This window comes from Mesocricetus auratus, unplaced genomic scaffold (assembly GCF_017639785.1).
Source record: "Mesocricetus auratus isolate SY011 unplaced genomic scaffold, BCM_Maur_2.0 Super-Scaffold_100004, whole genome shotgun sequence".
NCBI lineage: Eukaryota > Metazoa > Chordata > Mammalia > Rodentia > Cricetidae > Mesocricetus > Mesocricetus auratus.
In genome coordinates, this window is record NW_024429189.1 from 39,236,309 (window position 1) to 39,259,775 (window position 23,467).

At 39.6% G+C, this 23,467-nt stretch overlaps 1 protein-coding gene across 2 annotated transcripts in view; it reads right to left on the reverse strand.

Moving 5' to 3' along the window:
• Window positions 1-1,504: 1,504 nt before the first annotated feature.
• Tlk1 (tousled like kinase 1) overlaps window positions 1,505-23,467 on the reverse strand; it is a 106,022-nt gene continuing 84,059 nt past the window's right edge. For both annotated transcript variants that reach the window (XM_013121849.3, XM_005065165.4), the window contains 8 exons: window positions 13,753-13,850; window positions 11,466-11,547; window positions 9,044-9,225; window positions 8,708-8,877; window positions 8,269-8,404; window positions 5,328-5,439; window positions 4,120-4,227; window positions 1,505-3,225 (listed from right to left, as the gene is read on the reverse strand). In XM_013121849.3, the coding sequence (XP_012977303.1) occupies window positions 3,049-3,225; window positions 4,120-4,227; window positions 5,328-5,439; window positions 8,269-8,404; window positions 8,708-8,877; window positions 9,044-9,225; window positions 11,466-11,547; window positions 13,753-13,850 (1,065 nt within the window). In that variant the 3' untranslated portion in view covers window positions 1,505-3,048. The remainder of the gene's footprint in view (window positions 3,226-4,119; window positions 4,228-5,327; window positions 5,440-8,268; window positions 8,405-8,707; window positions 8,878-9,043; window positions 9,226-11,465; window positions 11,548-13,752; window positions 13,851-23,467) is intronic.

Sequence of the window (23,467 nt, forward strand, 5' to 3'; positions counted from 1 at the left end):
GAGGGGGGGATGAGACAGGATAACGTGGAAATTTAAAGTGAAACTAGAGAAAGACCTGACAATGTGCTTTTTAGAATAAAGCTATATTGAATACATGCCCACACACGTCTGACAGCAATGTAATTAAATCATTAAACTATCAACATAAATGTACATTTCCACCAAAGCATATCTAGTAGCATAATAGTAATCAACAGTGTATTTAATAGGTCAAGACAAACATCAAAGTAGGACAATACAGTGATGCTTTGTTGAGATACCACCATTTGGCTTCCTGTAATGAGGTATTTGCAGAAGTGTTTGTTCACATTTAAACTCAAGTTCTTTTGTAGGAAAAGGGGGGTGATCATAAGAAAAAAACAACCACACATCTCCTGCCCCCAACTTACACAGCGGCATGGCAGCTTCTGCACTTCCTCTCAACACCAACGCGTTTATAATGGATTTGTTACTGGCTTTTGTTTTTGTGGGGGGTGCTGGAGACAAGCACAGCACTCTGCCAATGAACTACACCCACAAAATGTACAGCTACTTCCAAGGGTGACAACTGTACATTTTACCTGCAGTGGGTGCCGACTCCAGAAGACAAGAAAATCAACGCCTCAAAACAAAGGAGCTGAGACTGCCAGAGTAACATGGGAATTATCTAGCAATAAGCTGCCAGTTCCCTGCGAAACTGACACTGGTTCATTTAGCCCAGATACTGGTATAGAGGACATAGGTAAATCGATTCATCTCTGATACAATCTCGTTTGAATTTTTCTAAACATTCATTTAGTGTGTGTGTGCGCGTGTGTGATGTGCGTGTGTGTGTTTGTGCGTGTGTGCGTAATCTGAGTGTGCGCACACGCGCATTCTCTCCTCCCACACTCCAGTCTTCAGGCTTGGTGACCCATCTCCTCTCTCCCCCACGTGCACCCTCTTGACTCTGAAATGATCAATTCAGCTGAACAAGGAAACAATTTCATTTTGTGACTTCTTTCCCTCCTTCCTCCTCAGCCTGTCTGTGAGATGTGTCCTGGTCTATCCACAGAGCCTGGACTGGCCTCAAGCACACTCTCCCAGTCTTGGCCTCCTCTGAGAACGCCACGCTTGCAGCTGCTCTCATCTGCTCACAAATGTCGCAGTGACCCCTATGTACAGGTCGGCCAAGCTCACCACCCTAAAATCTTCAACAAAACTGGCCACTTTCATTCAGATCATGAATTTACAGGCAGCAACTGCAAGCACTCACTAACTGTCAGCACGTGGTGACCACCCCAGTGTTCTTCGGGGGTTCTATCCTAATCTAAATAGGAGTTGGTGCTGCCCTGACAGCGCTCTGATGGCGTGAGGTGCTCCCAGGATTAGCCTGGATGACGGCTACTAGGTTTAACTTCAACTTGAAATACTTCATACTTGTCTGTAGTATGCTTAAGGAATTTATTCATCTGCTTTTTAAGTAAAGAAGCTAAGTTAGTACCCTACATCTTGAAAACTTTCTTTGAATGTAATTTTCACAGTCTTTACATTTTAACTGGCATTGTTTATTACTGTTTGGCTACATTCTCTATAATTCCAGCAGCATCTTAAACAGACAATGTGTCTATGTACAATGGAAAAAAAAAACACATAATGGCTTGCAACATCAGGTAAGAGCCACAGTTTAACTGTACATGTTAGGGATGTCTGATCAGGACAGCCTGTTTTCTGCACCATGAACAACTTACATGTAAGTCTCAGCATTATGACTTGTGACAATAAAGAAAAAAAATCCGTACAAGAATGAAATACAGCATCCCGGAAAAATATTGGTTTCTACCACACAGGCAGTTAGAAAATGTTCACATTTTAACAAATCTGTACAAACCACAAGAAACATTCTATGGGACCATCATCCCACCTTGATGCTAAGAACTTTCTAGAAATGTAGAATAACCATGAACAATTTATAAATCTAGTATCTATGTGTTCCACAGCCCTAGAACCTAAAAAACTGATTTAAAGAACTCAATATGCCCAACATGGATCATTTTACATGCCTTGATTGTTAATGAATGCCTGCTTTTAATATCTCTCTATGATGTACAGTCAACTTGTGCCTTCAAGGAGGTCATTCAATTTTTTTTTTTAGCAAAAAAGCAATATCATTTAGCAGCAATTAAAGCGCCTTCGAGAAGACTTAAAAAAAATACAATATCCAATTAGAAAAGCCGTATTTTTAAACATTTGTACAAGAATAAGCTGCTGAAACTCAGTAATTGTAATACGACATCTGTACAGTAATTTACAATAGAGCCAGAAGGGAATTTATCATTATCCTGCATAGAACTGGCCTGCTTTTGGTTACACACTGTCTCCTGTTTTAATGAACAAGGCCTGGAAACAAAGAAAAACGCCTGTTAATTCTAAAACCCTGAAAGCCCTGGGAATACTATAATTTAGTGACGTCAACTGATTGGAAACAGGCAGCTTCTCTGTGTTAAAGGTGTAAAGAGCCCAGAAACGGCAGCTCCCTTTTAACACAACTGGTGGGGAAAACGGACAAGTGATTCGAGGTACAACTTGATAAAAGCCAGAATAGGCAAACAACAAAGTCTGTAACTGTCCAAAGACCCTAACTCACATTCTATTACAAAACACCACGGCCGCTGTCACTCAGTTCTTGCTTTGGTTTCTGCAGATCAGCTGCCGAGTGCTGACGCTGTACCAGGCACTGTAGCTCCTGTGTTACAATGTCTCATAATTTTTCCATGTGTTCTTAAATAATGAAAAACTACCCTTCATATTAGAACTCTCTGGTAACAATCAAATATACTTAGGTATTATAAACGTTATTTACAGTGTCCCTCTTCTTTTGTAACATGGTATTTATTCCTGTTCCGTGCTGCTCCAGGGCAGGGTGAGGAGTGTGCGCACTGAGTCATTGTCCATCCTCACACACGACTCCATGGAGAGCTTTAGTTCATAATCACTTCCTACCCACGTCCTGTGTAAAAAAAAAACCAAAACACTCAAATGCACTCAAATTCAAGTATGCATCTGGATCATGCCAATCCTGGTGGAGGGTCAGTAAGTGATCACACTTGAAGAAGGAGGTGCAGGAGTTGCTGTCAGCCCAGACATGTGTAGGTTTCCTGAAGAATTGGATCTTCGCATGTGTGGCAGAAGGTAAGGGTCATTTGCCAGCTGGTGCACATCAAATCGATCTTCTTTTCGGTAAGCCAAACAGCGTCTTATGAAGGCCTTCAAAAAGAAAGATGGCAACTGCAAATGGCCGTCTACCTTCTAGATACCAACCCATCGACTCCTACGGAAGGGTGGACACATCTACGACTATAAACATTTTTTTTTTTTCCAAGACTGGGTCCCTGGCTGACCTGGAACAAGCTCTTGTCGACCAGACTGATCTTGAACTCACAGAGATCCACCTGCCTCTGCCTCCCAAGTGATATAAATAAAGACATGTGCCACCACTGCCCAGCTAAATAGATCACACCTTATTGGAAGTTCAAACCTTAAGAACTACTAGGGGTAAAAATGAAATCTCACTTTAATTTGACTCTTCCACTGATGCCCTTGGTGCTACATTATAGCCTCAATTATTGCTTCCCTTTGGATATATTGTTGCAAAGTTCCATTTCTGCTTACAAAATTATTTTTAACTTATTTTTATTTCATGTGCATTGGTGTTCTGCCTGCATGTATGTCTGTGTGAGAGTGTCAGACCCCCTGGGACTGGAGTTACAGGCCGTGGTGAAGCATGTGGATGCTGGAAATTGATTCTGGGTCTTCTGGAATAGCAGCCAGTGCCCTTAACCACTGAGCCACCTCTCCAGCCCTCCTTTTTTTTTTTTTTTTACATCTCAGCATTAGGGTGGGCAGACTGAGTAAGACCTAAAAGTAAAGAAGGGTCCAAATGTTTTAGTTTTTCCCCCAATTTGCAAAGAAAAGCGAGTTGCTGTACACACAGAATGAGGAAGCATATTTTAGTGCTTAACGTTGAAGACAGAATATCCAAAGACCAGAACAGTCCCCTGCTTCCAGAACAAGTCAGCAGCCATTCCGGCCACTGTGGCTACAGAGGCACTGACCACACCAGAACCACAACTCAAGACACTTCACAAAATGTATATGTACCTTGGCTTCACTGCTTACAACTGGTTTTACAGGGAACTGGACTTCTGTGGCTTTTAGTATTGTGTTTTCCTGGAGAATGTCTTGTTGAGATTGATTGTGACCAAATGGCTTTAAAAAAAAAAAAAAGAATAAAATATTGAAAACAAAGAATCACCACAAAATTGTTTGTATTTTAACATTTTGTCCTTAGTTAGTTGAAAGTTGGGTTGTGGTCTCACAGAAACAAGATTATAGCTAAGAACAGCCTGGAAAAGCCTACTCAGTCAGTCCTCAGAAGATAAACCCTATATGATAGAGAAGCAAATGAGCCTGTCATTCAAGTACTCAGGAAGAAACAGCTCTAGATTTAGAGCCAGGAGACCAGGGTTTGGTCTCTATACTAGTCAGTTCTTAACAATTTAACATAAGCTAGAATTGACGGGAGCTTCAACTGAGAGAGTTGTCTCAGTAAACTGGCCCATGGTAATGCCTATGGAGCATTTTACTGCTTGCTAACTGGTATGAGAGAGTCATCCCTGGACAGTTGGTCCTTGGGTGAACAAGAAAGCAAGCTGAACAGGCTGAATAAGCCAGTAAGAAGTACTCCTCTGTGGAGTCGTGCTTCGTTACTGCCTGGAGTTACTGCCTTTGCTTCCTTCAATAGTGGACTACACCTATGCCAACCTGCATATTTCTTCCTGCCCAGTTGCTTTGGTCATGAAGTTATTCTCAGCAACAGAAAGCAAGCGAAGATAAGTCTTCATATGCTGCACATTTCTGACAGGTTTCTCCTCCTCTCTTCTCATAGTGATGGAGACTGGGCAGAATGCTAACTACACAGTTCTGATTTTAATATTAGCCAAGGTTTGGGGGAAAACTAAGTTTGTTGGTATTTCTCGAAGTTACAGGAAGAATTGATACGCAGGCCAAAAGTTTCCAGGGGACAGAGGGAGTTAAGAGAAAGTATAGCAACAAAGGACATTACACAGTGCTTGACTTCAGAGTTCCCAATAGAAACTGTTTGGAGAAAGAGAAGGAGAAGACACCAACCAAATCAATTATTAATATAATTTTCATCTCTGGTCTAAAGAAGCAATGAAGAAGAATAAGAATGCCTTTTTTATGGAGGCTCTAAATTGATCCTAAGTTACTGAAAATGTGCATGTAAAAGACAAAACAGAACATCTTAACTTATTTCTACTCAGTTGAACTGGTGTGGCACAACTTACTTTTCTACCATAGAGACACTGAAAGAAGATGACTCCAACTGACCAAACATCAACCTTGTTGGAAATCTTTGGTGGCTCTTTTCCAACTACAAAGCACTCAGGAGGCAAATACCTATAAGTAATGGGAGGGGAAAATAGAAAGAAAAGGATGCAATGTTTAGCTTAATACTTTCTAAATATTATAATGCTTATTTTATTTATACATAACCTCAGTTTTCATCAACAAAAACCACCAAAGTTTTAATTCATTTGACTCCAGACCCAAAATACAACTTTGTAAGACAGTATATTTAAATCCAAAGAAAGCATTATCATCATTGCGATAGTGTAACTGTGACAGTGTTGGATAGACTGTGGTAGTATAATCTGAGTAAGTTTCCAATAACAGAGGGAACACTCTCCTATCCTACTCCAACAGTCTCAACTGAAGGCAGTTCTCCTAAAACACACACCAGACCACTCTCTTCTTTAAGCCACCCAAATCCTTCACTTATTCCAAGGAGACAGGATCTCGTATTTCTTATTGAAACATAGACCTATCCTAATTCACAACATAAATTTCAAGACCTATAATCACTATTATCCCCTTTTTTCTCCCAAACTGGCTAGTCAAGGCCAACTCACACACTTCTGGACACGAGCTTTCTCTGTTGACCTCCATGGACCATGTAGGACGACTGCCTTCCCATGTCAGGGGAGACTGATGTGGTGTGTCTACAAAAGCATCAACTTCAAGAAGTGTGAGGAGCTTTGATTTGCCATGCAGTTTCAAGCACCACCAGTGTGTGAAATATACTAGATATCAAAACACTAACTTAAAAATTTTTAAACTGCTATTTATAAATATGATATATGAAAAGTAAAAATAAGTTCGTTATCTTGCTATATGTAAAACAATCCACCAGGCAGTGGTGGTACAAGTCTTAGGTGCCAGCACTTGGGAGATAGAGGAGGCAGGCAGATCTCTGTGAGTTCTAGGTCAGCCTCGTCTACGGAGTGAGTTCCAGGACAGCCAGGGCTGTTACACAGAGAAACCCTGTCTTGAGCCACACCGGCATCCAGTACTTTGATAAATTAAAAACAGCAGTTAACCATGGTTCATTTAAAAATATTGTTTTATGCTACGCTGAAGGTGTCTCTACATGTGTGGCCAAAGGAGCACGGCTCTTGAACAGGCAGGCATCTCACCTTGCAAGGGAGCGATTGTATGAACAATTTTGTAGGTAACAAATCTGACTGTGCTAGTCACCAATAAGGGAAAGAAAGAAAACTGACTACAGATATTGACAACAATTTTAAGTTTTATAAATGAGAAGTATTTTATAAAAGCAATATACATGTTTTAAAAGGATCATCCCAGTCCCCAAATACACAGCTAAATAACTCAGAACACTGAAAACTAATCATTTGTTTGGACCACTGTGTCTATAGGAAATATATTCTTTTTGTTGTTGTTTTTGAAACAGGGTCTTACTATGTAGACTTGGTTGGCCTGGGCCTTACTCTGTAGACCAAGCAGGACGTCAACTGACAAAGATCCTTCTGTCTCTGGCTCCCGAGTGCCGGGATTAACAGTAGATACTACCACACCAGGCCTGAAAGTAAGTCTTATGTCTCTACATAAGAACATCATGACTATTGTCCTGCAGGCCCCTAAAAGAAGGTTCCCTAACTAGGCCCACCTATAAGAAGACAATACCCCCCCACCCACAATGCTCAACGGTAGTGAAGTCAAGGTAAGAAATCGATGAGTGTTCTACAGAAAAGGAAACTTTGTATTTACTATAGGTCTCTAGGATTTTTGTTGTAAAAAAAAAAAAGGATAAAACACTTCTAATTAAGACTATTAACTTTTAGGAAATGACAAGCTTGAGTGAAAGTTTTCTTCAATGGGAAAGCAGTAACTTGACTTTTCTGAATATCGCATTTTTAGGCAGTACCACAGGCAGATGATATGACTTTCATTTTGCTTAAAGATAACCATAAATATGATGAATTCCTCTCCAGTAAAGTAAACTCAGCAAGAATCTGAGCAATTCAGGGAAATGGTCAGCACAGGCCCAAGCAAACTGTGTGAAGGCTGCGCTGGGTCCTCAGTAGTCACTTGTGTAGGTTTTATGTAGCTCTTTTCCCAATAAAACCAAACTTCTTGCTAAGCTCATTTACTGTGAGAATTAGGTTAGTTTTGAAAATGTTTGTCTGTATTTTCTACTTTGGTGACCTTGGCAGTGTGAGAATTCACACTCATGGGTTTTTGTAAACACCCAGTGTCCGGTTAGTGTCATATCAACTTGACACAAGATGTACAAGCAGAAGACACTAAGATGTACAAGCAGAAGTCAAATAAATCCTTTGCTCCCCAACCTGCTTTTTGGTCATGGTGTTTTATATTAGAAACAGTAACCATAATTAAGTCACCTAAGGACTGATAATATTCTAAATGACTTTCACATTTCTACCTACATAAAGAGATTTTTGAGAGTGAAATCTAAAGACTAAAAACGAGTCTACAATTAATAAACACTGTATCTACCATTTAAAAACTATAAAATATCACAGAACTTCTACAGAGAAGGTCCAAAGTTCACAGTTCTTACTAGTGACAGTTGGGCATTACATCAGCACAAGTACGTATTTAGATCATAACGATCATTCACTATCACAAAAGAAAACTTATGAATTCCGATTCACTTGTTTCTGGCAGCTACATATTACAGTTGTATGTGTATGCTGAGCCACTCTTTTTGCAACTTTTGATCTTTGCAGTTAAGAATGCAGAGAAGAACCTATTAGCCAGCCACGGGACTCTCCTCCTCAATTCAGAGGCTCAGTAAATCAATGCCTTTGGCATAGAAATCTCAAAGAATATTTGAAACTAAAACTTAACTTTTATAAAACACTGGGGACTAAGCAGTCTTGATAAATTTACTAAACCATTTACCAGTAAGTGCCTGCCCCTTGGGAAGTCAGATCCATTCCATCTACACCATAGCTATCATCATCCATAATCTTGGACAGACCAAAGTCAGTGATTTTGATTTCTCCACAAGCCGTTCCATCTACCAAAAGGATATTTCCTAAAAGCAAAATAGATTATTTTTAGCAATGTGCACACCCGTACGTATACACTCCCGCGCACGCACACACACACAACCTTAAATATGAATGAAAGGATAATCTTTACAAGAGTAATGTTTGGTAAATAAACATATTATCTGAGGACTGGTTGTGTTGGTGCATGTCTTTAATCCCAGCACTCAGGACACAGAGGAAGGTGGAGCTCTATGAATTCATCCAACCCAGGTTACACACAGAAACCCTGTTAAAAAACGCAAACAAAAAAGCAAACACAACCCTGTAAGACACACTTCCTGAAATACCTGGCTTAAGGTCATAATGTATAATAGGAGGTTTGATCTCATTGAGATATCGTAGGGCATTCACTATCTGCATCACAATAGACCGAGCTTCTTTCTCAGACATCAACTTGTGCTGCTTCAGGTAGAAGTCCAAGTCATTGCCTTCACAGTACTCCAGCACTGTACAAAACCTATACCGGAAAGGGAACAATCAGCAGAAATAAATCTAGTGCCACACAAAACCTACACTGGGAAAGGGAGAAATCACTATCCAGTAACTGAGAATCCTAATCGAGAGATGACACAATCAGAAACAAAGTCAGGATTCTTAAAAGAGTTCCATCTTTGTTTACTTACGTATCTGTATCCAAGGAGAAGTAATCATAAAGTTTAACTATTCTGGGGTGATCTAGCTCCTTGTGGATTCGATACTCTCTGCAGGCATGTTTGTGGTAGTTTTCTTTTTTTTCATCTCTCCAGCTTTTATTAAGCTGGTGGATCTTCACAGCAGCGTATCTTTGTTCATACAAGTCAAAAGCCTACAATTCAAGGCAGAACACAATCACAGTGCACATCAACCAAACAGCTAAAGACACAAGTTTGGGTGATAATTTTTGTAACAACTAGGGATCATCTCTAAGACAGTTCAATGATACACTTAAAGAAATAAGGCAGAAATGTCATGGTGATGAAGCAGAAAAGTAAAAATAATGTCAACTTTCACATTCAAGTTCTTTAAATGCTAATATTTGGGATCATGATAAAACAATGAAGCTAAAATTCTTTCAAATATGAGCCCACTCCTTTACATGGGTAATCTTATAGGGAGCAACCAGAAACACAAACGTCTATGACATTTTCTGTGTGTTGTAGGAAAAAAGTATTTTTATCTCTCTTTTCTTAGAAACTAACTTAAATTCTTTTCTATTTTAAAGTTATGTTTACTTTATGTGTATGGTTGTTATGCCTCTATGTTATCTGTACCTGTGCATGTAGTTTCTGCAGAGGCCAGAAGACTGCATTGCATTGGGTCCTCTGGAATAGGAGTCACACATGGTTGTGAGCTGTCCATGGGGGTGCTGGGAATCTGAGCCAAATCCTCTGGAAGAACTGTCAGTGCTCTTGACTACTGAGCCATCTCTCCAGCCGCAATTAATAGACTTTTTTGGGGGGGGGGTTTTCGAGACAAGGTTTCTCTGTTTATTGTTTTGGAGGCTGTCCTGGAACTCGCTCTGTAGACCAGGCTGGCCTCAAACTCACAGAGATCCACCTGCCTCCTGAGTGCTGGGATTAAAGGCATGTGCCACCAATGCCCGCAATTAATAGATTCTTAATAATTCTAAAACTACTGAAAAAAAAAAACCTTTTGTTATGACACTGTTCAATCTATACTCAGAAGAGGTATAATGAATGTTTATGTAGCCACTATCTAGTTAAAACATTTATTATTTCATCTATTCCCTTTAGGATGAGACAGTATGTGAGTCTAAACCCATGGTGCTATGCGTGTTAAGTGAGTGTTCTAACATCAAACACCACCTCCAACCACCTGACTTATTTCACCCTATAATATTTTTTGAAGTCCTACTAATTCTTTAATATTTATCTTTCTAAAGCCATAAAACACACACACACCATCACACCTAACTGTATCAATAAGAATACCTAATCTGATCTAGTATACAATCTTCAATCAATTTTCCCAATTGCCTAAAAAAAAAATCCTCAAATCACTAGCCTATTTCATAAATAACAGGAATATTATTAGTACTTTAACTTTTGCGTAATTTATAAGTATTTTAAATCTTTTGCTATTTTATCTTAGGCAACCTCAATGTGATCTGAACTATAAATTTTTAACCTTACTATGTGTATACAAGTGCAGTTATCTTCAGAAGTCAGAGGCATTAGATAGATCAGCCTTGAACTGGAGTTACAGGCAGATGTGAACCTTCTTACAAGGGCACTTGAAACTGACTGAACTCAGGTCCCTTGGTAGAGCAGCACAGAACAGCACATGTCCTTATTGCGGAACCATCTCTCCAGCCCCATAAATGTTTTACATACCAAGTGATGCTAAAGAAAGCTGAACAGCTTAAGTTTCATTGTGACTTATATGAAAAGATGGCCTGTTAAAAAACACTTAGTAACTTGCATGTTTGTTAAAGGTCTCCTTACTAGCTTAAGCAGAGGGAAACACTTTGCTAGTCAGCGTCAGCTGACTGGCTAGCAAGCAGAGCCACCCCCGAGCATGTGGGCCTAGATTGTGTAAAAAAGGGTAAGCACATGCCAGAGGAACCAAGCCTGTAATCAGCATCCCTCCTTCCCTCTTGCTCCCAGCTCTGGCTTGAGTTTCTGTTTGGCTTCCCTCAATGTAGGACTGTAACCTGTAAGATGAAGTAACTGTCCCCTCCCCAAGCTGTTTTAGTCCATTGTGTATGTCACAGCAAGAAAGAGGCAGACTACAACAAGGAGTAAAGTGACTTTATGACAAAATTACAAAACTGTGAGATCAACAGAGCAGAGGAACAGAGCCTCTGACAACAGGGAGACTGTGTGCTAGTGAGTACCAGCACCTCATGGAGCTTCAGGCTTAGGTAAAGCTAAAATGGCTGAGAAGATGGAATGAGGACTATGTAGGTATAAAAGACAACAAATCCCACCATAAGCTCTTTTTAGGTAATGAGACTGATGATAAAGTCAATCTAAAGCCAGTACACAAAGGCCACATGGTTTTAACTATACCCCCTCCACCAGCATAAAGAACAGAGAACAGTACCTTATACACCTCACTAAAGCCACCTCTTCCAAGCAGATGAAGTAATAAATATCTTTCATTTAATGTTGGATGATCTTTGAACCTTAAAAAGGCAGGGAGAAAAAAAAAACATCTATTTTGGCACATTAAAAGAACACTAGGAGCTCTGTGTACTTAATTCCCACTCTTGACTTTGACTCCCAGCTCTGTCCTTGTCACTTACCTGCTGCCAATTTTGCATACTAGCCAGCAGCTGCTTCTATGCTCTCTTAATCTTTCCACATAGTATCACCTATGTTAGCTTCTGCACTTACAAAGTATAACTATAACAGCTAGCCTCTGACAGCACCATCAATTATGCTCTATAGGAAGTCCCTTATTCCTCATAAGCTACTTTTCTTGCAAAAAATGTAAATTTACATTGAGTCATGAATGATCAAGATTTTATAGTACTGACTTGTATTTAAAAATAATTGTATTTATCAACTGATCTTTGTTCCTGGTTATATCCTAGTGTCTTTGAACTACAGTTCATCTATTTTAAAAGCAAGAATTTTTCAAATGTTTAAAAATAAGAAAAAAATACTCTCAAGTAATACATACTACCATTACTAGCTAGTGTTTATTGTAGCTGATTTATTGTAAAGATTTATTGTTTACAGTGATCTGTCTGCATGTGTCCTTGCAGGCCAGAAGAGGGCACCAGATCTCATTACAGATGGTTGTGAGCCACCGTGTGGGTGCTAGAATTGAGCTCAGGTCTTCTGAAAAAGCAGGCAGTGCTCTTCCATCTCTTCAGTCCATAACTGCTGTATGTTGAGTAATACATGCTATCATTACTACCTAATGCTTATCATACCTGCTATATTAAGCAACTTACATAGTTCATTTATTTAGTTCTCAACCAATCCTATGAAACAAAGCCTCTCATGTCTGTGTACAGATAAGGGCTTGGCTGCTACATACAAAAGGATCAGACTGGGTAAACTGTACAGGTTAACAGTAATACATGGAAGGGCTTGGCAGAAAAATATAGTGTCCAAAATTTATACTCTGACAGCAATAGTTTTAAAATGCCAGATGTAAAAATACCACATTTGTGCAATTTTACTGAAAATAAGTTTGTAAAGTTTCTCCTGAAAACTGTAGAAAACAGATTTCTGCTTAGACTGCAGGTACATTGCAAAACTGTAACAATTTACTTTATCTTAAATTCTTAAACCAGAGCCACAAATACTGAACTTAATTTTCAAAGTAAGTTAATTTCAAATTAGTTTTTTTGTTTTGTTTTGTTGTTACGAGACAGGGTTTCTCTGCATTGTTTTGGGGCTGTCGGTCCAGCCCAGCCTCGAACTCACAGAGATCCGCCTGCCTCTGCCTCCCGAGTGCTGGGATTAAAGGCGTGTGCCACCACCGCCCAGCCAATTTCAAATTAGTTTTATCCCATTTGTTTTATTAAGACTTTAACCTGATGGAATTTAGGGTATTCTCTGTTATTTCATTTCTCTCACATGCTAAAGCAATCTGTGTTTATGAATTACACATCCAGAGATGATCACAAGGGCCCTTTCTAAGCAAGGCTTTTACATTTCACAAGAGAAAATTTATATAAAGTTACGAAGCTTTAAATTACACCACTAGCCTTAGAAATCAAGTGTCAACAGACACATTTCTCTTATATACACTAATAAATGAAGATCTAGTAGATACAGGTTATTTTTAATGCACCATCCAAGACACTCATTCTAATAATTAGATTTAAACCAGAGACTACAATTTGTAGTTCTTTCCCGTTTCTTCTTATATTTTATGATCTTAGATATATAACTTGTAATAATTTCTCCTTCATTCCTGTAACATTAATTTTGACATTCAGTCAAGAAATACCTATTAGATGCCTACCATGTCCCAAGTACTATCCTAGGTTTGACGATGCAGGAAGATCAAAACAATGATCTTACTCAAGAAGCTTACAGGTTAGGGGGAGGAGACAGATAATAAAACAAAACAAAAAGAACCAGACAGTGACAATGACCATGGTAAACTGAAGAAAAGGGTATGAAAGGGGAAGTGAGGGGAAGCAGCTGGTCAGGGCGTACTTGGGGTGAAAGAAAAAGAAAGCCCCTCGCATGTTCAGAAAGGGAGTGAGAGAGGTGGGGTGGGGACGTAGCGGGGGAGCAGAACACACAGACAGCCAAGCCAGTAGCACTGTGGAATGTTTCTATGTGCAGAGATGCTGACAAAGAAAATGTTTGTTTTCCATGGGAGAGGAAGAGGACTTGTGTCATGTACAACTGCAGTGACTTACTGTGAATTATCCTCATTGTTTATTCTCTTGAGCTCCCGTATGTGAAGATTCCTGACTCTTTCCAAACGCTCCAATTCTGCCTGGATTTCGGCCTCTTCCTGAAGATGAAGGGAGGAAGCTGTAACAAGCTCCATTTATTTGTGATATAAAAAGACATTTTACATGTGTCCATAGTCACAGCGATGAGACCGACAGTGTATTACAAAGTACCACCGAGTTAGAAGACCAGGGTGCGCTCTCGGTGCCTCAGAAACAAGAGCAGAGGCCTATTGTGGGTCTATCCTCTACCTCAAAGCTGCACCTAGGTGAAAACCCATCCTTTCTGTACTCTGAAGAATCTATTTTGATAATGTCTACACGGAGTGACTGCAAGGGAGTATGAAGCTGGCTTATCACACAGATGGGTTCCCAAATCTTAATTTAAGAGGAACAAATTTACTAGCACAAAGCAAATGAAAGGAAAAATGGAATAGTTAGTACCTTATAAAATTTAGAATACAAACACACTCAAACACAATCGTTAGATAAATCCTTGTAATCTTAAAAATGCATTCCAGCAAATTTATGACTAGCAATGGCAAGGCCAAGTCCGAAAGAAGCACTTCGAACACTCAGTATGATGACACACGCACTTCCTTGTCTTCATGTGTACTGGTGCTTTGTCTGTGAGGGGTAGAATCCCTTACGACTAGAATTGGAAACAGTCGGGAGTTGCCATGTAAGTGCTGGGAATTGAACCCAGATCTTTTGGGAGAGCAGCCTGTGTTCTTACCCTTTTAGCCCTCTCCCCAGCCTGCATTTTCATATCTTAAAATACAAATTTTTAAGGAAAATTCAAAGTAAGACAGTAAGGCAAATTAAGGAAGCATAGTCTCTCCCTCCTTCTCACACACATATGCCTTTGTCAATGTTACTTTAAGTACTATCTACAGATGGATACAAACATGTCAAATTGATGGAATTTTCTAGAAATGTCCAATTTTAAAAATATTTTGGGGCTGGAGAGATGGCTCAGTGGATAAGAGCATTGACTGCTCTTCCTGATGTCCTGGGTTAAATTCCCAGTACCCACATGGCAACTCACAACTGTCTGTGACTCCAAGATCTAACACCCTCACACACACATACATGCAGGCAAAACACCAATGCACATAAATTAAAAAGAATCAATTATTGTAAAAATGTTTTGAATAGGATTATTTACTGAGTAAATACATGCAGATTACAGTAATCTATTGTTTCTGTATTATAACTATTAATCTACTGTAGAAAATAGACGAGATATTATTTCTGAATACTATAGTTGAATATCCTCTATTCTATTGCTTCTTTACTTCTCTCTAGTTACTTCTTGTTTGACATTAACAGGAAGTGATGGTGCACCATATAATCCCAACATGTGGGAGACTAGAGTAATGAAGATTATAAATCTGAATGTAGTTTGAGATACTTAAGGGAAGGGGGAAAGATACAGACAGATGATTGACAGACAGACAGACAGACAGACAGACAGACAGACAGACAGTCAGTCAGTCAGTCAGTCAGTCAGTCAGAGATAAAGTATACCGAGCCTGTCAGAATAGCAACTGAAACACTTGTTGCAATTTTACTTGGAATTACTGCATGGGGATACAATTTCAGCATATACTTCCAGAAATTTAGACTTAACTATTGAATTACAAGATTCACCTTTGACTGATGAACAGAATAACACTTCGGGTATCTATATAATAGAGGTGAACTACATTTACACCTCCCATCTAGTAAGGTCTAGTAATTCTTAGACCTTACAAAGGGCATACTCTAGGGGGAATATAATTTTGCAACAGCAATTTCACTGAGAAAAAGTATGTTGTTATAGAATGAGTACTGAGGCCTTAATTCTTACTATGATATCATCTGGGTCTTTTGAGATATAATATGTCAGTGTTAGTAGTAAGTTATGAAGTTGGGGCTTTAAGACGAGATTAGTATGCTTATGAGATCTCTGTCACACTAAATATATACCCCCCAAACCATGTATAAACCAGGAAGATGGTCTTCTCTGAAACCAAACTCTGATAAATCCTGATCTAGAATCTGAAACAAAAATTTTTGTTGCTCAAGCCACCAATCTGTTATTTTGTTATGGCAGCACAAGCAAACATATACATTCTTTTAGGCCGATGGTTCTCAGCCCTCCTAATGCTGTGACCCTTTAATACAGTTCCTCATGTTGTGGTGACCCCCAACCATAAAATTATTTTTGTTACTACTTCATAACTGTAATTTTGCTACTGTTATGACTCAGAATGAAAAAGCCCGATATGCAATCCACAAGTTGTGAACAACTGCTTAAGCAAATGTTAGAGGGAATACTGTTCAGTAACCTCTCCTAACAGAAAAGGACATGGCCCAACTGGAACACGGCTCCAGGAGTAACAACTAAGCTCCCTTGCCTCAGCTGCTTTCCAAATGTCTGCTCTATAGGCTATGTTCTTATGGCTTAAGAATGACATTCAGGGCGGTGGTGGTGCATGCCTTTAATCCCAGCACTCGGGAGGCAGAGGCAGGCAGATCTCTGTGGGTTTGAGACCAGCCTGGTCTACAAGAGCTAGTTCCAGGACAGCCTCCAAAGCCACAGAGAAACCCTGTCTCGAAAAACAAAAAAGACATTCATCTTTTTCAGTGGGTTCAGAAGTGAGGAGGAGCTGAGTTCACAGCTAATCACCATAGAATGGTGTCTTCAGACTCACAGAAAAGTCAGGTTAAATTCATAAAATAAGAGAATCTAACCAAGTACTATGTTTCCCTGGGCATTATGGCACCACCTTTAGTCCTAGCACTCCAGAGGCAGAAACAGGCAGATCTGAGTTCAAGGCAAGCCTGGACTACAGAGCAAACTCTGGGCCAGCCAAGGCTGCACACTGAGACCCTATCTCAAAAATAAAAGTTCTAATTCTGGATTCAACCACTAGTTAGCCAGTTATTTAAAACAGAGACTCTGTAGGCAGTTACAGAGTAGAAGGAACATCAGTAAGAACAGATTGCATTAAAGAGCAGTGGGTTTGGTGATGAAACACAAAATAAAAGAGCAGCTCTTCTCTATTCAAGCCAAAAAAAAAAAAAAAATCAATCAACTAGCAATTTACTAATATATACTGCAATAGTTCACAGCACCTTAAAACAATGTTTACGGTGTGATATACATCACAAAAATCAATAGCAGATCTCAATACTGCCTCATTAGTTGACCTGCAAAAACACTACTTTCATATATATATATATTTGTTTCTCTGTGTAGCCTGGCTGTCCTGGAGCTCACTCTGTAGACCAGGCTGGCCTCAAACTCACAGAGATCAACCTGTCTCTGCCTGTCCAGTGTTGGGATTAAAGGTGTGTGCCTCTACCGTCTGGTATTTTCTAATATTTTTAACGGAAAATAAGTTTCATGACCACTTCAACAGAACACTTGTCACTTAACAGATCTTCAGCACAAAAAATGTATCTTATTCATAATTAGTCTCCTTTGGCAACATAATATTGCCTGGTTCATGAATTACATCATATCCACTCCACTGTCTTGCTCTCCAACTCCTATGTCCTTCCATTTCCTCTTGAATTCATGACCTCTTCTTTAAAACACACACACATACACATAAGAGAGTTATCAATTACTTCAAATTTATCCTTATTATGTAGATAGAGAAGATATGAGCCAATAGAAGTATGAACCAACAGGCAAACAATTATGAACGATATAGAACAGGCCTGACTCTGGAATTCATAGCTGTCTTCTTTTCTAATTTCATCGTTCTAGTTTCGTTTCCAATCAGGACATCTGCCATCACTGACGGGAACATACTCTGTCTTTCCTGAGGGTATTTAACTAGCTTAGGTATCTCCCCGTCCAGTCTCTGTTATTAATGTTTACTGATGTCCCCCTCTTCCCTTACTTCACTTTCTTCATTCCTGCCTAAGAGAGAACGGTGTGTGAGGGCGTGGGACATGTGTTTGTTTTAGTCTCTTCAAATGTACAAAAATACACACTGAAACTTCTAACTGGGCATGAATGCTAAACAAGACAGGCGTGTTCCTCTGCAAGCTTCTCCATTTTATATAAACAAAGCAAAACCCTGTCTAAGCAGCTGCAAATAAACATAAGAATTCCAGTGACTGGCAAATTTAAAATACAATATTGAATATTATTCTCCTATACTGCTGTATTACAGAGGAAATCCCTTGGCTATTAACCACAGTGCTGACATTGTCTAGAGGGCTCATGTGTGGCACAAAGGACAATAGAATGCAGCCCTTTCTTCCAGCTTTCCATCTCCTTTGAACCTATTTAGGTGGGTCACATACCCTTAAAAAAGTATAAAAATAATTAACTTTTTATTCAGGATGTGTGCACACATTTATAATTTTAACTGGAAATGGCCAGTGGCCAAGAAAGTGTTCTCCTTTGTGAAGCAGTGATTTCTAGATTAAACAACTCTGATCTAAGTGAGGGAACCTCAAGTTGCAATATTAAAACAGCAAAAAAAACCAACAACAACAACAACAACAAAAAACACCAGCAAAAATCTCTCTCTCTCTCTTCCCCCCATGTGCATGTGCGCGCGCGCGCGCGTGTGTGTGTGTGTGTGTGTGTGTGTAGATAGAGTGTCATATGACCCAAGCTAGCTTGGATTTCTGATCCTCCTTGGATACTATGTGTGCACTACCACCTCCAGACACTAGGGCTATAACCTTAATAATGCATGCTAGGCAAATACTTCCAAGTGAGTGCATCGCCAGCCCCACAGAAATGTTTAAATCCTACTGCTTAGACAAGTAAATTAATATTAAACACCAAAGAAAGAAAACGTTATCTCTAAATCTTCCTTTTGGTAAGTGTCTATCATCTACAACCAGATCAGGGGTCTGATTACAAGACCCAGAGTGTGTCAAGTCTCTGGTGAGGAGGAGATAGACCATAAACACAGACAGCTTCCATCTATAGTTAGCTAGTTGCATGCTCTCATTAGCCACCCTTCAAAATCTACTCATTTTTAAGTAGGAAAAAATAGTAAGGACAAAATGTCACCTGAAGAATGCGAATGTGGTTCTTAGCACCTTTCTTGCCCATACACAACCAGAAGCCTCCTGACATTTTTCCTGGGCTTAACTGTGACTTTTTCAAATACAATGCACTTTCTACCAATGTGCCCCTAAAAACTACTCCTACTCCTCAAAGAGTAGAACCCTGTGCCACAGCATACAGAAACATAATGTGTCTATGGATGGCCTTGAGTGAGAGAATTTTCAAAGACTTCTTTTAGTTATGGACACAAATACAGAAGTGAACATTCTAATATTATACTGCTCATTATCTTTACTCAAAACTAAAATGCAAAAAAAAGTCACATATGGAACTTATTTTTGTGGTCACACTAAGGATTTGATAACTTGGATGACATTAAGTGTTCTAAAAAGGCCAAAAGAGATACAAAGTCAGGAGTATGTGGAGTCAATTCACCTAAAAACACCCTGCATTCTCCACTGTTTGAAAAGCGTGCAGGCAACCCAGTTCTGTGCATTTCAACTGGCTGCACGTCCTTCTGTGAGCAGTGAGTGAGAAAGAGCTGTGAGCTTGCTCTCGGCCTGTAAAGAGTTCACCATGGTTAGTACTGCTGCTGCTGCTGCCTGTCACTGCTTGTTTCTCTCTGCAGGTGCCAGTATCGTCAGAGAAGGAACAGGATGTCAGTGGCAGAGTTGTTGCTACACTGTTATCTCTTCAGAACGAAGCACAAGGATGAATGCCATATCGCAAGGAGCAGAGGAGAAAGAGAGAAAGAAATGGTGTCAGGTGGCATGCTGGATGTGAGTCTGTTTCAGTAGAGACTGAGATGACGGTCGGTCAACACTTAGCTGACTGCCTCTGTGTCTGTGGATGGTTCTTCCCCAGCCCTATTTCAATTACAAGCTGGTCATGGCTCCCCAGTAAAACTTCTGGCACTTTAACCAGGTCTTATAACTTTGTCTCTCTGTCTCTCTCTCTCTCTCTCTCTCTCTCTCTCTCTCTCTCTCAATCCCCAACCCCTCCTTTACTGTTTAGTACCCGATACTAAGACATCAAGCTTTCTAGCATTCTCTTCTTCAAATAACCACATATTTAAAATATAAATCTGAAGAAAACAGTGGGTGTGCTAGTGCAGACCTTTAGTCCCAGCACATGGGAGACAGAGTTCCAGGCCAGTCAGGGTATATAGTGAGACCCTGTCTCAAAATACCCAACTACAGAAACTAGAGAAAGAGCAACTATATCCACCCACTGCTCACATTATAAACATATGGAAATAGTCATTGAAAAGGAGGCAGAGAAAACTAATTGGCTTGTTGCCCACCAACTGTGTTACTCATGTAAAGCCCATGCACTCAGAAAGCTAGAGCTAATGTTCACTTGAAAGAGTTATTACAATCTGAGCAACTCCCAGCACTCGGGAGGCAGAGGTGGGTAGATCTAAGTTTGAGGTCAGCCTAGTCTACATAGTGAGTTCACTACAGCCAGGGCTATATAGAGGCACATTGCCTAATCAAAGAATTATTGCAATTTGTCTTAAAAGAAGAAAAAGGGTCACATTGTATAATTCTGTTGACTGAGAATCATGCCTTTACAGACAGGCTAAAGAAATAAACCACTTATGAATGTGTGAGTAATGACCGCATAAACTCTTAACAACTCAATTCTTTTCTTTATAAATATTAAGTAATCTGTTTTTTTGTTTTTGTCTTTTGAGACAGGGTTTCTCTGTGTAACAGCCCTGGCTGTCCTGGAACTCTCTCTGCAGAAGAGGCTGACCTAGAACTCACAGAGATCTGCCTGCCCCTGCCTCCTGAGTGTGGGACTAAAGCCGTGCGCCACCACCACCACCCAGCTTAAATTACGCTCTTGTGCTTAGTGCTGTGGCTGGAATCCAGGCCTCCCTCGTATAGAGCAGGAGAGTGCTCTATATTTTGGTTTTTTTGTTGTTGTTGTTTTATTTTGGGAGGGGTGCGGCATATGGCTCTCACTGCTTGGTGAGACACCCAATATTTTGGGAATACAGGAACGTGCCACCATGCCTAGCTTAGGAATTCTTGATGTACCAAGAAATACTACAGTGCTCTTCCTACGCCTACAAGACAAGCCTAATACTAAGCTAAGCACTTAAATAAAGGTTACAATTACAATTTTGGAGGCAAATTTGATTCATTTAACTTTATTCCACATACTTTCGAAGGTGCCTGCTTGATTTTATCACACTTTAAAACTTTATTTTCTAAAACTACAGAGTAGCATAGATATAGAGCATTATGATTCATTTAATAGTAAACAAGCTTCTCTATATTATCTATCTCTTCAATTATCATTGGAATATAAGATGCACATGACTAGATCATGAACTACATAACAAATTATCCATTTTAAGCAGCAAATGGATCTTCTATTCTAAATTCTCATGGTGCTGAATTTAACAAAAAATACGCTTGCAATTTAGGGCTAGCAAGCCTAATATAATAATCCTACTTTATGTTAAGAATTTACTTCAGGGAGAGACAGGAAGAGACAAGGCCTGAAGGTGGAAGGGAAGAGGAGAGAGATCTTTGCTACTATAACATACCCAGCTTCACACCTGTGCCCTTACCTGACCTGCTAGTACACTCAGCAGGCTCCACGACATCAAGCACTCACAGATGAGAACAGACCCAGCCTATGGGAGAAACTACACCCTTGCAGCTGAGGTACGCCCTGCCAGCTACCAAACCCAGGAGCTTAGGAACTGGGAAGACAACATGTTCTCTTGAATCAAGTCTGTCCTTTTGTGTATTGAGTCTCAGTCTGTCTCTGTCTCTGTCTCTCTGTCTCTCTCTGAATGACCTACTTTCTAGCTGTGCTTTAGAAATGCATTGCTAGTACAACTTAAGTTCCTGCTTACTACTTTCCAATTGAACAACTAAAACATAAGTACCCAGTTGTGAGCAGCAGCTCCTATTTAGTCACTCTCTAGGGTGGTTACTCGCTCAGTCTTATCATCTCTCTGCACTGCCAACAACTGCCTTTAAAACACATTCATTCTTCTCACCCAAAACTGTCCCTAAGAAGAGAACAGTACGTATGTAAGACTCTCAGCACTGTGAACTGACACTTTTCCCCCAGAATATTTCATGGCGGAGAACAAAAAAAGAGTTGGGAACTAATCAGGTAGAAGATGTTAGAAACCTAAGCCTCACAGCAAATTTGATATATAAACTGGGAAAATACAGAGAAACTGATTATAGAGGACAGTTATTAGAAAAGAGTAAATATGAAACACATAGTATGTCAAACAGTGGGAAAAATGAAAGATGGGTGTAGGTCAAAAGATGAGCTATTCTATTAACAGTGTGGGCAAATGTTACCTAGTAATGAGATAGACGTAGATGTCACTGAATATTTTCAGAGTACCTTAAATTCAATCATCAACCAACAAAATAATAAACCCTTCTCTGAATGCTGTCAAAGCTGTATTTTTAAAAAGTACACAGATGAAGGCTGACTTTAACTGCTATAAAATTTTAGTTTTATCCAACAAAATAGATATAAGAATACTTTAAATTTGCTACCAAATGTGAGACTAGTGACCCCCAAACAAAGCTCTAAATACATCTTCAGTAGCACAACTAAGAATTCACTCAGCAATAGTGTAGCAATTAACATGCAGTCTCAGTAGCAATATAATTAAGGATTTCCTTGGCCATACAGTGCAAGCAATCAAACATACAGTATCCCTTTACTATCAAGCAATCAAACACACAGTATCCCTTTACTATCAAGGACTGGCCAGAAAACACGCTAAACTTTTCTGTGTTCAAACAAAAGCACTAAAACGATTGCGGAACTTTATTTATGCATGCATGCACCTCACATGCCACAGTGGCACAAGTGTGGAGGTCAAAGGACGGTGGCCAGAATCATTTTGCTTCTTCTATCACGTAGATCCTGGGTTGCCAGGCAGCAACAAGCACCTTTACCTGCTGAGCCATTTTACTTGCCCTTGGTGAATTTTTATATGGGGCATCAAACATCCCCTCTTAACAAAACAACTTAGGTGGACACACAAATACTTATGACTCATCTGTACTAAAAGATCCCTCCCACCTCACTGTTCATTAATAGCTGCGTTATTGCTACAGCTCTATTTACAGTTCCGTCCACTACAGACAAAAGACTGCTGTTAAATATACATCTCAAAGGCATGGGAAAACTGACCAATCACAACAGAACAGAAGGATGTTGGAGAAACAGAAGAGGGTAAATAAATTATTTTGGGATTCTCTGCTCAGGTAATTTAGGTTGATGCTTTCCGAGCAGTGGCACAGGCCAATGTGGCATGGTGATGGTCACTAGAGTTATCTGCAAGCTCTAACCAAGTAGCATTTGGGAAACATCTCAAACAGGTGTTAATATGTAGTTCACTAGCAGCTGCGTCTACCATATGGGGCCCTTGGTCCTATCCCACTCTGCTCATCAGAGATGACTCAAAGACATTTTCTTCACTTACTTTATTATACCTATACATCATTCTATCTTTTAAAAAATTAAATAACTGATAATCAGAAAGCAGAATAAAACAATGGCAAGAAGAAAATTTTGGGTCTGTTCATAACCTCATTTTGATAGAAAAACAATCTCTACTGGTATTTGGAAATGAGTTTCATCAAACTCGAACCT